This window comes from Halyomorpha halys, unplaced genomic scaffold, assembly GCF_000696795.3.
Source record: "Halyomorpha halys isolate HHAL.00 unplaced genomic scaffold, Hhal_1.1 Scaffold276.1, whole genome shotgun sequence".
Taxonomy (NCBI): domain Eukaryota; kingdom Metazoa; phylum Arthropoda; class Insecta; order Hemiptera; family Pentatomidae; genus Halyomorpha; species Halyomorpha halys.
The window spans coordinates 572,166-591,601 of record NW_027105171.1 but is presented as its reverse complement, the minus strand read 5'-3'; the positions used below and the strand labels follow the sequence as shown (position 1 = coordinate 591,601).

At 29.1% G+C, this 19,436-nt stretch overlaps 1 protein-coding gene across 1 annotated transcript; it reads left to right on the top strand.

Annotated features, from left to right (window-relative positions):
* The first annotated feature begins 975 nt into the window (after positions 1-975).
* Positions 976-19,395, top strand: LOC106680674 (vesicle-fusing ATPase 1). The gene is made up of 16 exons (XM_014420543.3): positions 976-1,079; positions 1,238-1,332; positions 2,017-2,143; positions 3,416-3,501; positions 4,296-4,444; positions 6,191-6,329; positions 6,404-6,546; positions 6,767-6,966; positions 9,247-9,471; positions 11,995-12,105; positions 12,403-12,591; positions 14,114-14,270; positions 14,501-14,634; positions 16,271-16,455; positions 18,552-18,710; positions 19,132-19,395. The coding sequence occupies exons 1-16, from the start codon at positions 1,068-1,070 to the stop codon at positions 19,262-19,264; spliced, it is 2,244 nt and encodes a 747-aa protein (XP_014276029.1). The 5' UTR covers positions 976-1,067; the 3' UTR covers positions 19,265-19,395.
* Positions 19,396-19,436: the final 41 nt, after the last annotated feature.

Genomic DNA, 19,436 nt, shown 5'->3' with positions numbered 1-19,436 from the left:
AAAGAAATCCTCCCCCTCCCCCCAAAAAACCATTATTAAGTCCTGAATTTTTGTAATCCAACTTACAATACATTATCATCTTATTTAAAAGCATATATATTTTTTAAAATATTTTGTGACTAAGTATTACAAATTTAATTTACCCAATGAGAGTTGGTGGGTCAGATGGCCTCAACCTCGATGATGGTAGTTCAATGTGCACTCACCTGTTATTTTTTATGTTTGGCCAAATTTTGTGAATATAATGAGACTGAAAGTGGTGGCCAATGGCACATATAGAACTTGATAGCAACCACATTTCAGAATCCCAGAAATAATCCATCTTTCCTTATTTCTGATGTTAGTTATAAGTTTTGATCATCTACAACAATGATTTTCGTTATTTCTGAAACATACTTTGAAATATCCTAGATATTTATAAGAGTTAGAATTCAGAGAATGAAAGTTCTCCCTGAAGGGGAATTGCAGTGTTCTTGGTCAGTAGAACAGCAACCAAGCATTGTAATACAATTAATTGATTTTGTCTATAAAAAAAGAAATGTTTCAGAGATCGTATTATAACCCAAAAAAAAAAAAAATGTAGTGACCCTTGAAAATCATTTTATTCTAATAGGGCTTGAAAATTACTCGTTTGAGAATAACCCCATAATGGATGTTATGATGATGAGAGGGGGGCAGATGACTTATGCCACTGTGCGTACACAGAACTGTCAGATTGTGTTAATTCAAGAGTAAATTTAAGTTTAATGTTCTTTAATCAATTTCGTATTATAATCCTTCCTACTGTATAGTATATATCGAAATTATAGATCATATTATTAATGTTGTTACGATAGAATATATTCAAATTTTCTTATTTAAATAAAATTGGAAGTATTTGATCATTTATACACAAATAAAATCATTAGGAGAATAATAATTTTTGAATCAGTATGGATCTTGTTGATTGGTACATTTGGTGGCAGTGGTCCAGTATTGAGTTTTGTTAGGCAGCTGTTCTGCATTGCAGGTCAGGCTAGGTTTCATGATACGTTGTCAGTGTACTGTGTTTAGGTTGCCTGTCAGTCATGTCGTCAATGGTATGTTTCAAAATTCGTATGTTCCAGAAACATATATATATAAATATATATATTTTTTTTAATGATTTGTTTTTTATTTAACCAGCTTGCATATTATTTTGTTACAAGTTAGTTACTGTTGTGCAAATTATTAGTGAGTGAATTCATATTTTTCTTAGTTTCAGACCCTTGTCATTGCTAAATGTCCAAGTGATGAATTATCTTATGAAAATAGTGCTGTAGGCAACAGAGATGATTTTAGAGAAGATGTCAAGTTAGTATTTTCTATACAATATTATTTTATATTGATATAATGTACAACACACTCGATATTTAATTTTGTATCTTTCTTCGAAGAAATCAGAAGTTTTCATTATCACTACTACTTTAATAACTTTGTGGTTTAGATGATTGCCCTATTGACATAATGCCTGTAGTTGTAACCGATTTTATAAACCTCTAACTAATGTGAATTTCCATTTGGTATTGGGTTTATTCCAGCCATATTTCATAAATATTGCCAATGTTTTGTGATTCATTCCTATTAATTTATAGTTTACTTCAGGTGTGTTGTATGACATCATCTTAAGATTACTCATTCATATATTGTTCTTGTTGTTAGTTCAGGTTATTATGGGTTGTAGGCAGATGTGTATGTTTTATTTCAGTGATATTTATTGAATATTAACTGAGTAATTTATTTTGAAGTTGACTTATGATTAAATTGGTTCTTAATATTTTGATGACATGATGAAATCATTCGTAAAGATTGGTTTATACCAGGTATATGAGTTATTTAGCTGAATGAATATTGTAGTACAACTTTCCAAAATCATATATTAGATTTAACTGTCAAGAGATCCATGTTTGATATTACCTATCAATATTCCAGTCTGCAAATATATTTTGTGGTTGTTAATACCATAACGTTTTAACTAATAATTTGTTATTTAATTAGGTATGTAGAAGTCAATCAAGAGTATGTTTTCAAATTATCATATCATGGTGATATCAAAAAAGGTCAGATGGGCTTTAATACTCCGGGAAGGAAATGGGCTCAGCTTTCCCTTGGGGATAAATGTCAAGTAAGTTTGAATTGTTTCTTTCATTAAATGTTTGTATAATTAGAACTAAATTTTATTGTGATTAGAATAAATGTTATCACCTAAGCCACATTATTTAGTTCTAATACTCTACTTCATTTAGGATATATTTGGTAATTAATTAATAATAAACTAATTATATTATGGGTAATAAATTAATAAATACTTATTTATAAACTTAATCTGTAGTATTTATTTATTTCCAATTAGAATTATTGATTTTTTTATTTAGAATTATTAATATGGGTGGAATTTTTTATTAAATAAAGGAAATTTATATATTATCTTCCTGACCCGTACTAATGCTGAGGAGTATTTTCTTCTTGAGCTTGCAGAATGAACATAAGTTAGGGTTCATGATTAGTTAATGAAAATGGGTTTCATTAATAATGGTATTTTTCAATCACACACTAGAGTACACTAGGTAACATAAATAAATGGTAGTAAATATATATGTGTTTAATCCACCAAATATAATAAAGTATTTTTTTTTTCAAACTGAATGTGTTTAATAAAGCCATTTTTCAGTCTTTAGAGCTGAAAGTGTTTCAAAACATTCTCTGGATCTCACTAAATAATTTGAGCCATGAAACTAGAAATTGGCTTCAAAAAATCATTACTTATTTACAAATGAACAGATTACGACATACCCCTAAACACAATTCACTTCTCTTGGTTTTACTAGTATTAGGCTATTTAAGATGAAAATACTTTTTGTTGGGAGTATTCCAGTTGTAAATCACTTGTTAAGTTTTGGATAGGTCATACATGTCAGCTGTCATTTGCTAATACCGCTTAAGAGATTAAGAAATTCCTAAGGGTATCCTTATCCACATTGATTGGACAGACATTTATCAAGTTTATTTAATTTTTAATTAAAACAATTGATAAACATTCCTTGCATTATGTGATTACATTACAAAGAGGTTTCACTAGTTTGGTGATGGTTTTCAAAACATGAAGAGCTACGAAGGACCCTCACTAATTAGTTAATGTCTATTTTTGATGTGTTACAGACTAAAATTAAGTACTCTGATATTGTATTACCTAAGATTTTGTATAAATATTTACAAATATTAATTCAAGTATTCCGAAACATATTATTGTCATTGGTAGCATAATCTCTACTTACCTGTTTACTATTGAACATAATGAAAAATTGTTTGTATGCATTATGTTTAACAAATAAATTTGTTTTCAATTTTGTGTTATTTTTAATTTTAGTAGGTGTTAATTTATTTTAAACATTTTTAGGTGAGGCCTTTTTCATTTTCTCCTACATCTACTTCACACTGCTTATGCAGTATGACTCTAGAAACTGACTACATAAGAAAAAAACCGTAAATTTTTTATTTCTAATTTGATTTAAATTAGTTAGAATAATATGTTTAAGTATAAAATAATAAATGATGTAATGTTTGTTTTACCAGCTGTCACTGGTTTATCTCATTTGATCAGAAAGAAAGGAACACTATTAATACCTTTAAAAGTATTTCACTTATAAACTTAAATAAAATGCCTAAGGCCCGATATTGTAATTATTGATAAATGTTAAGGGATATATGAGAAAAGCCTTTGAATAATAATCTATAATATAATATAATAAGCTATGCATGAACCAAATTTAACCTATAGAATTGATGAAATTGTGCAACTATCAATAATCATTAGTTAATTATTGAAAATTACTTTATAAGCATAAATTTAGTTAAGGCACTGACAGATAGCTAAACATATTATTGTTCACAATGTTGTCACTTATAGTTTTCAAGTAGATGATAGTTATTTTTAAACAGAAGTTATGAATAGGAAGGGGTTTTCTTAATGTTCTATATTACACATAATTTAGATAATTAAACTTAAGAAGTATTAATCCCATCTCTGTAGAGTGGTTATGGCTATTTATATATATTGTTTCGAAATTGTTATTATTCAAAAAATTATAATATCCTTTATGTGCACTTAACTTTGGTTGATTAGGTGTGTCAGAAGCTCATAATGTTTTTTATTAAAGTTTTTTTTTTTTTTTATCCTGTGTCTTAAACTGTTCTGTAATCAGTTTATTATTGTTGTAATTATATAAATTATTATATATATTTATATTCAACTTACAAAATACAATTTTTGGTTTCAGATCCAATCCACAGGTAGCTTATGACACTGATCAAATGGCCCAAGATTTTCTAATGAAGTTCTCTAGGTTTCCATTTTCAGTTGGACAGCCACTTGCATTCCACTTTAAAGATCAAGAGATATTCAGTCTTGTTGTTACAAGTCTTGAAGGTAAAATTTATTGATCATGAATAATACCTTACAGTGAACATTCACCACTAAAAATTACGAGCTGTTAAAGAGATCTCAGGGAGATTTTGTTCCATCTCATGATAATACTATGCATTGTTATAATTGAATTTTAATTATCAAAAGAGTAGTTCTTCACTTGAAAGAACTTTTTGGAAACAAACAAAAAATATTTTTACAGTTTTGTCAAACACCAGTGAAAATGAGAAAATCAGATTCTTTCACCAATTCATGTGCCCTAGAATGATTTTCATACTGAGTGGAAATCTGCTCTTTTAATATATAGCAATAACTGTTGTTAATTCTACTCTTCTAGAAAAATTTAGGATCTTACAAAAATTAGGAGTCGTAAAAAAAAAATTAAGTTCTATTGTGTCAAAAAAAAAGAATCTGCCCAGTAATGCCCATCCATGTCAGTCTTGTTGCAGTCCACCTACGTTTCAGTTTTCCGTAGGATGTTTACTCCTTGGTTCAGTGTTTATTAACATTTTAGGGATCTATTCGTCACCAAGTACTACAACCTTACAGATCCACCTTATTCACAGGTTGCAGATCACTTAATTTGGCATTATTTGTTTTGAATTACCTCTCCAAAGAAATTCTTGTCACTGAAGCAGGTTGAAAGAATATTAAAAAAAATAATGCTTAGTACAGTAAAAATATATTTCAGAAATCACTCTCTTTTACTGTGGAGTGTCAGCTGTTGATTATTTTCTTATAGAAAATTTGCACTCTGGTATTGCTGTATTTTTAAGTAGGCAATAATTATGTTGACTATTGTCTTCCTATGCTGTGGCAACTCTTTTGAGTTTAGTGTCATTCCCAAATTTTGATAACTTTTCAAAATTCCTAATCAATGTCAAATATGCACTTAATTGCATTTTATTTATTGAAAATGATTCTGTTTCTTTTAAATCATATGTCATATTCAATAATAGGGCATGAAATAAATTATTTGTTCAATGTATTTTCAAAATTGATCCTTGTTCTATAACCATATTATTTTAGATCTGAGTTGGATGTAAATCAAAATTTGTGTTAATCAAGATAAACTTCAACCTTTTTTAGATCAGACTTAAAACATTCCTTCACCTAAATCTCAGCCTATCCCTCAGAAATTATTCTTTTTAGCTATGATTGTTTCTTATCTAATCCAAAACATTGATGGCTATTTGAATCAGTTACCACAGTTATGTTTTCTGGGTTCTTGCCATTATTATTCTCTGAGCCAAATGTACTTATCTTACTTTGTTTTTGAAACCTAAATGTGTTATTCTTCTCTTATTGTAAGTGAATTTTTTTCATATTCATTTAGAACAATGGATAGTATTCTTTAAAAATTAACTCTTAAAATGCACTTTAAAAGGGCTAAGAACAAAAAATTTCATTATTTAGGTATTTGTCCTAGACTAAGGACAATCTTTTGATTTGCACCTATTATTTATATTGTAATTATTTTTGTTTTTTTGTTACAGAAATTTTGAGTTTGTAATTTTTTTGTCAGCCTTTTCATTGTATCGTTGTTAGATAATAACTAAAAATGGTTACTTATCTATGCAACAGTATTTACAGACCTCATTAATTTTTATCTTTTCCTTCTAATTTTCTATAAATGGAGTATTTTGTTTTTAAATTTTAGCTTTTATTAAAAATTGTTTAATTATCTCATTTAGATTTTTTTTAATAATTTCTTTTTACATTTATAGTATTTATTATTTCATCTTTCAGCTGCTGATATTAAAGCTATAGAAGCTGGTCAGGATGCAAAACCAGTTAAGATAAAGATTGGCCTATGTTTGGGAGATACTATAGTCATATTCAACAAAAAAGAAGGTTCTTTTTTAAATCTTGTGGGGAAAAGCAAAGGGTAAGATATTTATATTTTGTTTATTTCTCCTGAGCAGATTTCATAAAACTGACTTGAATTTTTGAACATTTTAGAAAAGAAGCCCGAGTATCAATAATCAATCCGAATTGGGATTTTGGGAAAATGGGGATTGGAGGTTTAGGTACTGAATTTAATGCAATTTTCCGACGAGCTTTTGCTTCAAGAGTGTTCCCACCAGAAGTGGTGGAACAATTAGGTTAGTATATTTTATTTTTGTTAATTACTGTTTTATTTAATATATTAATAATACGCCTGGTGGCATCAATATCACCAGTGAGGTACTTTTTTATACCTCACTCGATAGTAATTGATAAAATAAAAATTGTTTTTAGCAAATATAGCCAAATCTGTAACCTATAATTATTTTCAGAATTTTCCTTATGTTTTTCTTTAACTTATTTATTTATTTTTTTAAGGATGTAATCATGTGAAGGGCATTTTGCTGTTTGGACCTCCGGGAACTGGAAAAACTCTAATGGCGCGACAAATAGGTAAAATGCTTAATGCTAGGGAACCAAAAATTGTTAATGGTCCTCAAATTCTGGATAAGTATGTAGGAGAATCAGAGGCAAACATAAGGAGACTGTTTGCTGATGCTGAAGAAGAACAAAAAAGGGTTATTATTCATTAGTTCCTAAAGGCATTTATAAGATTTTTTTTGTTTTCGTTTTCATTAAAAGTATATTTTGTAGTTAAATAACGAAATTATTTAATTCTGCAAATAATCTTCTTAATTTTTTGTTTTATATGCATTTTTTAATAATTCTGTTGATGAGTAATGCTTACTTTATAGAGTTATCGAATTTTGCTTTTGGTTTTCTTTAATGTTATATGTAGTGTTGAACATTCTATAACTTCTTAGCTTTAATTGTAGGAATTATTTTGTACCTCTTATTCTCATACTAATATTTTTAAAATATTGAACCAGTCTTTTGAATAATGAATGAAAATATTCTTTAATTTTAATAACTTAGTAGATTGCATAGTGTAGTATTGAGTGTTACCTCTAACTTCAAAATGGTGTTTGAGAGGAAGTATTACTTGAATGTGTCCAAATGATGCTGTAGTTACAAAGTATTTCGAGGAAAATTTATGAGAGTAGTGTTAAACAAATGAAAGAAAATTTTAATTATACTGGGACTAGAAGTAGTTATGTAAAGGATAGGCTAAACTAAATCCCTTGGCAATAACTGATCAAAATAAAATAAAATTATAAATATACCTATAATGATATAAAAATCCTGGCATTCTTAATTTTAGTTTCCTTCAAAAGCTGAATTAATTCTGTTTTATTTAAAGTATCCCTGTGATTGATCTTAAAAATGTGGAAGCCAAGTATAGTTTGCCTTGGCTCTTTAAGATGAGGAGCCACAGATTATTTTTTTTTACAAGTTATGGATGGATCATTTATAAATGTTTGCATGAAAATTTTATTTGTGGGCTAATATTTTCTTATTGTATTCGCATTTAAAAAAAAAAAATTATTTATTCCATTCTTGAGGACTATATTTTTTCCTAGCTTATTGAAAACCAAATTAATAAATATAATATAACTTGAAAAAATTTCAAAGGAATGAACTATGTCTACTATTTGATGGAGATCCGGATGATTAAAAACATTATCTCTGTTTGTAAAAAGTTATTTTATGTACGAGGGTGGTCTGAAAAGTTTCCGACCTAACAAAAATACAAGACATTTTTTCAGAAATTTTTTTTTTATTTGTCAACATAGTCTCTCTGTAACACTTCTCTCAACGATGCTCCCATCTTTGTAAAGATATGAGAAAGCTGTCCACACGTTGGGTGCCATGTTTCCTCACATTAGACCACAAATGTGTTCGAATGAACATTTTCAACGCTCTGTTGGCATAGTCTAGGCACAATTAATCCGAATTTTGGCGCCAATTAATTACTGTAGATGAAACTTGGATACACCATTATACGTCCAAAACAAAAATACAGTCCAGACAGTGGACTGCAAAGGGGGAACCACCTCCAAAAAAAGCAAAAACTGTTTTCTTGGCTGGGAAAGTGATGGCGACTGTTTTTTGGGATAGTCATGGAGTTATTTTAATCGACTATCTTTAAAAATGAAAAACCATTACAGGAGAATACTACACATCATTACTTGACAAGCTGAAGGCAGAACTTGCAGAAAAACGCCCACATTTGCAGGAAAAGAAAATCCTGTTTCATCTAGACAATGCACCGTCTCACACCTCAGCTGTAGCCATTCCGAAAATCCACGAATTAACTGCTTGACCATCCACCTTACTCACCAGATCTAGTCCCAAGTGACTTCTTTTTGTTCCCTCATCTAAAAATTGTGCTCGGAGACCAGAGATTTTCATCAAATAAAGAGGCAATCACCTTTGTGAACAATTATTTTGCAGAGAAAAACGCTGAGTACTTTTTGGATGGGATACAGAGATGGGAGCATCGCTAGGAGAAGTGTATAGAGTTACAAGAAGACTGTTTAAAAATAAATAAAATAATCTTGTATTTTTGTTAGGTCGGAAACTTTTCAGACCACCCTCACCTACCTATCATTGTCTCCATTTAAACCGCCGTCTCTATCTCATAAAAAAATATTACCTGTATAACTCAGAGTGATAAAGATAACTCCTGTAACTAATACTATTATTAATTTAAATTGTGCATTATTCACATTTCTTTGAAATCATAATCATCAAGAGTTGACTGGATTTATTTTAATTTTGTCACTAAATAGTGTAAAGTAAAGCTACTGTATAATTAATAAGATGAAAGTTTATTTTTTTTATTTTTCATCATCTGTTGTGAAATTATCAATTAAGTTACTTATTTATGCTTTTTAATATTATTTTACCTATTAAATAAGTACGAATAATTAACAGAACTTTCAAAATTCTTCTAGTTGGGCCCTAACTCTGGTCTTCATATTATTATCCTCGATGAAATGGATGCCATCTGCAAAGCTAGAGGATCAGTTGGAGGTAATACAGGAGTGCATGATACTGTAGTCAATCAGCTTCTGTCTAAAATAGATGGTGTTGATCAGTTAAATAATATTTTGATTATTGGAATGACAAACAGAAGAGATATGATTGACGAAGCTTTACTCAGACCTGGTAGGCTTGAGGTATGTTGAAATAATTTGAATAATTTTATAAAACTTTTATATCGATAAGTATGAATACACTTATGTATAAGTATGAATGCACAATTATCTAGTTATTTTATAAATTTATGTTATGAAAGCACCATGCAGAATATGAAAATTTTTAACAAAACTATGGTAAAGAATTGCAGCAGGTAGGTTTTCATTAATGCCAAGATAATTTTTTTTTTTCACTGGCTGTCTTCTTTTGAGATCGGATTTAAATTTCTATGTCTCAAAAGAATTTTATCGTTTTGATTCAATAAACTATCAGCCTATTACTTGAACTTGCTTCTCCGCTATTAAAGGTAAGGAAGCTATTCAGGAAATGAACTACATTTTTTCCTGAGAATCAAAAATTTCCCATTCGTGTTTTAAACATCAAGAAACAAATTCGGTTTTGTATCTGTCCGTAGTCCAATGTATATGACTGGCCTAACACCTGGTTCAGTTAATCCAATTTTTAGAAATTATTGAGGGATTGTGTCAGTTCGTAGCTTTATAAGTATTTGGTTCTCATGTTTCACTTATACATGCACAAATGTATTTTCCTTGATATATCTATATTTTAAATAATGGCTAAACCAAATAAGTCTAAAGTTGGAGACTAATATTTAAATTTTACAGTATCAATTTTAACCAAGTTTATATACATATGTATTGCAGAGATATTTTATTCCCAAATAAACATTAACAATATTGATTTTTTTCATCACCTGACCTACATCATTTATATTTTTCTTAAATTCTACTGTTGCCTTGATGAAAAAAAAATTAAGAACTAAAAACAATGGCTCTTAATCTATTTATTTTCTCTTCTAGTCTGAAGAGAAAATATATGGATAAGCATATTTGAGAGGAACAAGAATAGTAAAGATATGGATTAAGAACCATTGTGTTTTTAGTTCTTTATTTTTTTTACCTTAAGACAACAGTACAATTCAAAATATTTTATTGTATTTGAATAAAGTGAAAAGGCGTAATATGTGAAAAGGTACAATATTGTTGATATTATACTAACAATGATCATAAACCAATTCAAATATGTGAATACAATCTTTGAATTATTAGACATAATTATAAATTATATAATATTTATCTTTAATGAGTAGGAATATGGGAATTTAAATTTATATCAATTATTAAGTACTATGAATTATGTAGCATGAACATTTTAAATAAGTGTATTTGATCAAAAGAATTGATTTAGGTATTAACCAACTTCTTGTAGATTCAGTAGTAAAAAGATTAATTTCTCATTGAAATTTCCGAATTATTTAAGTAAATATATTAGTTAAATTTATTTTTCAAAAAATTATAAAAAACAAAATTATTGAGTGGACTAGAAATATAGAGGTTGAAGATATGTAAACAACAGATAATTAAAAGGAAATGAAAAAAAAATTTTTTTTTTTGCACTGTACCTGTAGAGGCGAGGCAGTTGTATGGAGTAAAAGCTAAAAGTATTAGTTTTCTTGTTATATCTCAAAAAGTAGTTTGATTTTGTTTAGTTCAGTGAAAAATTAAAGCACTAAATTTCCTACAAAATGGTCGTATGACTTTTTTTTTTTTTTTATAAATCTTGTAGTTTCTGAGATATGAAGAGGACATATATTTTTAGAGTCAAATTAGATGGATAGATCTAGTCAAATAGAAAACTCTGACCTTCAAAAACTAAGAGTGAGGTTTTTTAAATTGTTCAGTAACACCAGTATATTATGTAGATGTGTTTTGTTAGTTTTTCTTATATCTCAAAATTTATCTTATCGGGTTTGGTGAAATGTTCTCTGAACAAAATTAAAATATACTAAAGTTTCTTCAAAAATTTCATAACTTTTTTTTTTTTTAAATCAGGTAGTTTCTGAGGGAATAAATATGAATTACCAAGGTTTTGATATTGCCTCTAAAATGTTAGAAAATTGTTAGTTAAAAAAAAGAATTGCCTTTGTATCTCAAAAACTACTGTTTAGAAAACAAGTTTTGATCACTTTTGTTGGAAATTGCATCCTCAAGAACACTGCTATTGCTACATACATTGCTCTCTTTACTACACCACTGAGGCTGTTTGAGTGAATATCCTCTCCTTAATCTCTTGGCTCTGTTATTGATCTTACTCCCTCGTAGTCTTACTAATATCTTGAAATGGCTCCCATTAATCCTGTGAGATAACTTGTATGGGGCAGTCAATACGTTAATTTTATAAATATATATATGGTTATAAAAAATTCATCGACAAATCCATGTATTAAAATTATTGGCAATATAGTTTTAGTCAACTCGAAATTAATAGTTTACAGTTCATCTTGATCATATTATATTTATTTACTTGTCTTATAAATATGGTGGGATCTTAATCAGTTCTAACTTCTACTTTTAAAATCACAATAGCCACATGAGTGGGGGATTGTGATATTAATTAATAAAAATAGTTAATGTTAATGGTTCATTGATTTGTTTTATCTATTAGATGGAACAGTATTTGTTTAATTTTAATTATGCTTTTAGGTTCAAATGGAAATAGGACTACCAAATGAACAAGGCAGGGTTGAAATTCTTCGAATCCACACTGCAAAAATGTATGACTATGACAAGATTTCAAAAGATGTAGACTTGAGGGTAAGCTTTCCCAATGTTTACCACAAAATTAAAAAGAACAATCAAAGATATTTGATAAGAAGATCAAAATATGTATTGTATGATTGCACTATGCCTGTCAGTTTTCTTATTTTAGTTTTCAATGATCTTATATTATTATAGTTATGAAATTTAGTAGTCAGTACATCAAATTTTTGAATCCTGTGTTGTTGATTTATTACTGTTTTAAACATGATTTTCTGAATTAAAACTTTGAAATTTTTTATATTGTATGACATTTAGTTGTAACTATTTTTAATTAATATTTTTCATTTTTAGGAATTAGCAGCTTTAACCAAGAATTTTAGTGGAGCTGAACTCGAAGGTTTAGTGCGAGCTGCACAGTCTACAGCAATGAATCGTTTAATAAAAGCTGCTTCCAAAGTTGAAGTTGATCCAGAAGCTATGAAAAAGCTTAGGATTGAAAGAGCTGATTTTATTCATGCTTTAGAACATGATATCAAACCAGTAAGTAAATACATAATATTATATCTTCTGTAAACTTTTAATTTTATTATTCTTCTTTTGACACTACTAACTTTTCTGGTTTTTATTCGTATCCTGACCTAAATTTGTGCTTACAGTTACAGTTATATGTGTTGTTAAATATGAGGATAAATAGGTTGTTGCAATTAACTGATCTTTTTTGAATATTATATATACAGTATTAGGAGAAGATTTACCTTATTTTAATAGCTATCAAGAAAAAAATATAATGTTAAAGATTAAATTCATTCTTTAATGTTGAGGTTCTACTAATCCTCTTAAACAAGAAGAAAAAAAATTCTTTTTTTGTTCTAAAATTCTAATTACTTAAACAAAAGTAGGTGGTTAAATTATCAAGAATATATTTAAAGTATAGGGGAGAGAGCGGGGTGACTCAGTAAGTAAAGTGCTGTGCTACCAACTCACAGGGCCTGGGTTCGAACCTGGCTGTAATAGAGAATTAGTTATCCCGTTACTGTAGTTGTGGGTCAACCGTGTGGGTTTGGGAGCCTCTGGGGTTCACCCAGCCTCTATAATTTGGGTATCCTTGATTGGGGAAAAATCTGGTGGTTGATTGTGTTCATGAACTAATTATCTCCTTGCACAACCATTGTTCAAGAAACGGTAGTTCCTTACAAGGCCTATCTTTCATCAATATCTATTTTAACTTTTTCCGATTAATACTCAATTTTTGTTTTTGACTAAGATTTCATTGATATAGAAGAGTCCAATAATTCATAAAATCTTTGGTGTCACATTTATTTTTATGCATCTGGTACCTGGTTTGATAATTAGTTTGTGAATATTGATCTACTCTTATTTTTCATTCTTTTTAAAATGTCAATGCCATTTTAGTTTTCGTTCCAACAAGTATTTATTTTTATTCTGGATGGCTCAGAGACTTTTTAGTGGTGGCATATTAGCAGTCTGTATGAAACTGTGCTCTATGTTTACATTGACATATAAATGTCATGATACCATTTAATCCATTTAAATCTAAACTTATATTATTGCTGTAAGCAGATATGGCCCGCTTAAAGGGTATGAGTCTGGACAAGGATCATCTCATCTGCCCCAGGAGTGAACTTCCAGAGATAAACCCTCCTTCCTATTGTTTGCTCCTCTGCAGGGATTGGGTTGGTATATTAGTGAGAGTTGAGTGGCTGAAATCCTGTTTAGCCATGGCCTCTTCTATCTATTTACAGCTCATCACTCAGCCTTGGGTCCCAATAGTTTCTTCAGCAAGAAAATAATAATTTGCTTGTTCTGTACATTGACTGCTGTTTAATTTTTGTATGTAATAGTACATCCATATCTCAGCAAGTTCTTAGTGAATTTAAAGTACAGGTTGACTTGACCTCAAATGGTAATATGGACTTGACGTAGGTGTGGTGTTATGAAACATTGTAAATATTCTTGATTTCTTTGTTGAATGTTAACATCATTGCTTAATATTTATTCCTATTAATTTATTTCAATTCACAAAATTGTTTGCATTTTTCAGGCTTTTGGAACCAGTGCTGAAGCTCTTGAAAGCTGTTTATCGCAAGGAGTCATTAACTGGGGTGCACCAGTTGGAAGCATTCTTGAAGATGGGCGACTTCTATGTCAACAAGCAAAAGCATCTGAGACATCTGGTCTTGTTTCAGTCTTACTTGAAGGTGAAGTTTTTCTGATTTATCTATGATATGTTTAAGTTTTAAGAATTAAGTACCAAAATATTACTGGAAAAAGAATTGCTTAGTAAAATTTTATATTTTATTTTGCATCAAAAGATGTGGTTTCAATTTTGTTGTATGTGATGATTGGCTACTAATAAATTTAAGGAATTTTTTTTTAATATTTGCTTCTTATTAATTACTGTAACTATATATATTATTGGTTTTATTAGGTCCACCTAATGCCGGTAAAACTGCATTAGCAGCTAAGTTGGCTAAAAATTCTGATTTCCCATTCATCAAGGTGTGCTCTCCTGAAGACATGGTTGGCTACACTGAATCTGCCAAATGTATGAGCATTAGAAAGGTAAAGTTATCAAGTTTTTCACGAAAAGATTTTAAAATACTAAAATACGTTACATTTAGTTTATTAAACTTCTAAGAAATACATTATTGATTGGAGGCTACACAACATGCATTGAGGACATTTCAGAACTAAAATCATTTTTCTAACTTGATCAGAAAAAGATAAAAAATTAAATGTGTTTACATACAAAAAAGTTACTATTCCAAGTACTCTAATTTCTCATTGTAATAGAGCTAGAAGAAGTCTCTGGGATCATTGAAATAACATTGACTGTTACCTGATTTTGAACAATATTGATCGGCAACCTACTATTTGTTAGCGTTTACTTTATTGCAGTTTTAAATTAGTATTTAATCTTTAGTTAATTAGTTTTTTAATTACTAGTTCATTTTACTAGGAGAGGATCCCAAAGTTGCTCTCAGTTTTCGATGAATTTTTTTTTGTTGTAATAATGCTAATAGGGTAATAGGAAAAAATCGTAAAGTTGGCGTATGCAGAGCACACTTCATTTTTTCATCTGTTTCTGATCAATGTAGGAAAAGGAAATTTTAGTTCGAAAATGTTCACATTTCAAAGAGTGGAAAATAATCCACCATTATTTTCAAAGTATTAAATTTGTCAATTATATCAAAAAGCCTACTAAATATTATGAAATACGTTAAAATCCAAAAATCGTATTCCAAAAAATCCATTTGCTGGTTTTATCCAAGACTATTGCACTTATTTTTTTTTTTTAGACTTTGGCTCCTAAGTTATAGGTGAATCCAAGTTGATATCCAAAACTTGATATTACAATTCACAGCCGATCAGAAGTTTCATACCTTCATACCTCAACCAATTTTGTAGATAAAAACAAATATTTTAAATCTTTTACCAAAGCTGGGGGAAAAAAAAGGTTCTCATTTATTATGATTAGGAAATAATAAATTTAAACATCATAATTTCCAAATTTGTATAGTTAATTCACCAAATTACAACAGATTATGGGCTTATTTTCCTATTACTCAACTGTATTGTTTATTTGTTTATATTCATACTAATCAGTTCCTGTCTTAGATGGTTACAAAACACATTTCCATAGTTATATAGGGTTATCAATTTAATTTTATTAACTATACCTATTAATTATATAAATAATTAACTAAATTGAAATTATTAGAAAACAAAATAAATATTTTTTTTTTTAAGTTAAATAAGTTTATAAATAAAGTTGTGGTAAAATGCATTTCTTAATGTGAATTTAATTTATTAATACTGTTATTGTGCTGTATTTTTTAGTTGTTTTTATTTTTGGCTATGTGTTGAGCCCTCAGTGTAAGAATTGAGGTAGCAGTTATTCATTCTCAAGATGGAATTCAAAATTTTATTTGGAAACTAGCCCATAGAAACACTTAATGGTTCTAATTCTGTTTTAAATATAATCCTTAAAAGCCCCTTGAATTTATACAATTCATAGCCTTGAATTCCTTGAATTTTTTTTTCTACATCAGTGGATACCCTTTTCTTTATAATTAACTCTTTAAATACAGGAATTTCATGATTAATTAATTATTAATAATTATAGTCAATTTTTCTAATTCTAAGTCTCAAATGTTGTCTTTAAAAATTAAAAAGATATATTCTTACTTTCATTTAGGTGTTTGATGATGCCTATAGATCCCATTTAAGCTGTATTTTAGTTGATAATATTGAGCGTTTGTTGGACTACGGACCTATCGGCCCAAGATATTCAAATCTGACTCTTCAGGCGTTGTTAGTTCTATTAAAGAAACAGCCTCCACCTGGAAGGAAACTCCTTATTCTTTGCACAACAAGCAGAAGGTAAATTTAATTTTACGAATTGTTATGCCTACTATGTTTATATGTAATAACATTCCTGATATTCTATCTACCTCTAACTCCCAGCACCCTAACTAACTGCTGTTAAACCTGAAATGAATAATTATTTTCCTCTCGTTGGTCTTCTCATCATAAGAAATCCAAACATTACAATGCTCACCAGACTGGTACGCTAAACCAACTTACTCATGCAGACTCGTAAACTATTACTCTCAACACTCCTATCATGAACAAATTAACATGACTAAAAACCTTATCCTCTGTTGTCTTTCTCTCTGAGCCACATCTTCATGAAAGCAATATACACTGTATGAAACAGATCCACTTAAGCTATAACTTCCCCTCCAATATCAATAACAAAGCTATCCATAAATACAAAAATCGTCCCCCATCTTCTCATAATTCTCCACAATCCCCTTGTACAGCTCCCTACCAACCTTCTATCTCTATCCCCAACCTTCGACTCAATTTTAGGTACCATTACAAACTGCCCTAAATCTACTCACATCTAAAAGATCTCATTCCTCCTCTTTACCGATCTCATGTTGTTTACAATATCCCCTTGTTCTACCCCCAACTGTGATTTCTCTTACACTGGTAAGACCAAAAACCTCTTAATCACCATATCACCCGACATAAATATTTCTATCTCCTTCCAAAACTCTTATATTTCAAAACACTCCTTATACTTAAATCATGACTCCTCTCCAAAAGCATCTATCTTCTATATATTCTGCAATAATTAGAACCTTTTTCTGTTAATATAGAAACTGACCAACAAAACTTTTCCTTCATCATTTCCCTAATACTAATTTTTTTTTATTATCAATTTTGTTTTTTTATGTATTTATGTTTTTGGCAACTTTTTGCATTATTAGTATTTTTCCTTTTTTTAAATTCATTTCACCACTTATTACGGGTAGGGGAGCCATAGTATACTGCATTATTTAGCTGTCCTTTTGTCTCCTTTTATGTTTATTTCATTGTTTTAAATATAATTTACCAATCACCTTTTGTCTCTTTTCTTCCCACTTTCATAATTTTGATATTACTATATTCTCACACTGTTTTTTGTATTCTTCTATTTCACTTTTTATTATACATATACCATACATTTTCTTCTAATACTACCTTTGTACCTATATTATTTATTATCCTCTTATTTTCTTGTTATCCTTTTCTAATTTTTTTATTCATTGTGGTTGCTATCTTGGCCTTGATGAAGGCCTGAGATACTGGACAAAATGTTGGTACTAATAAAATAATTTTTACTTATCTTTAATGAGTAAAACTAATTAACTTAATAATTAGAATTAAAGCTATTTTTTTAAGTCATGATAATTAGTTTTGTACTCTTCAGAGTTAAAGATAGTCGGTAGATATTTTTTCTAGCTTTGAGATGTTGCAATTATTTTTATTTATTATTTTATTTTTATGTTATTAAAATAAAAATTTGATTTTTAAAAAGTAGTATTAATATATGTGCTTTGTCTTAGAGATTATTCTCTTCTTTCAAGAGGATAATCAATAAAAATATTTATTCCAGTCTTTCTCAAGAGTGAATTTATCTGCACTTTAAATACTGTAAAAGTTTTTTAGAATATGCTCAGCCATGTCTTATCTATCCAAAAGCCCCTCCCCTTATGAGCCATAAAAATTGATGTGGGAAGACCTATATTATTGCTAAGATGTCTGAACACTGGAAGTATTGCAAGATCAACAACTGTCAGTGTTGCCCTTCAATATAATAGTCCCTGATAATCTGTTTCCGCATGTTTGGGTTATATTTGAAGGTATTTGTTAATTTGATCGAGAATAGAGTCAATTATGGTGTTGTTTTTTTCTATTAGTTGTTTGTAGTTTATCTGGCCTTCCCTAATGTTTTGTATTTTTGTTAGATATTAACTTTATTGTATGGATATCCTGTTGGAAATATTGCTGTTATATTCAGTTCATTGATTCTCTGTAATGTAGTGATGTTGAAGTTTTTTTGGGTGCATTTTTATATTATTTCTTAATAGAATAATTATTTTAAAATAATTAAACCCTAATAAATAATTATTTTGTAAACATCACAGGCAGGTTTTGGAAGACATGGAAATGTTATCTGCTTTCACTGCGATTCTGCATGTTCCAAATCTTAGTAAGGCCGAGCATTTACTTGCAGTTGTAGAAGAATCAGAAATTTTTGGAAAGGAGGATCTGTCATTGTTTGCAAACAAAATTAAAGGCGTAAGGTACGTAAATAAACTTGATAATTTATGTATTATAAATACCAGTTTCTCAATTACGGAGACAGATTTTTTAGTTTGATTGATCCCTTCAGATTAATACATATATTAAATGGATGACAAATATTGTAGGACTATTTTTTCCTAAGAATGATAAGGTATCAAAATGTTAACAAATAATACCATGTAATATATAAAAATACGAGTCTACTTCACCATTACCTTCAATTTTTTATAATAGTACAAATTTTATTGGAACAAATGTTTCAAGCAATGATTTCAGTTTGATTGTTCTCTTTGTTGTCTCTTATTTAAACAGGTTCATTTCTGTTCTATAAATTATTTATAAACCTTAGAACTTATTTAACTATTATTATTATATTTATTAATCTTTATATTAAATTTCTATTTCTCTTCTTTTATTTAGAGTTTTTATTGGGATGAAGAAATTACTTGCTCTCATAGACATGGCTCGACAGATGGATAAGAAGTCGAGGGTATATAAATTTCTGAGCAAACTGGAAGAAGAAGGAGCTTTAGGTGAAAGTGGAATCCGTTAATATGCTTCCAAAGTCTTCAGCAGTTTTCTTAGGTCCCAGAGTTACCTACATATATATATCATGTGATTCTTTCTGTACAATCTGTTCAAAAACTAATATTCTAAATGCAAATAGAATTCTAGACTTAGTATGGTGTGGAGGTTGTGATTCTTAGTCTATATTTCCCCCTATT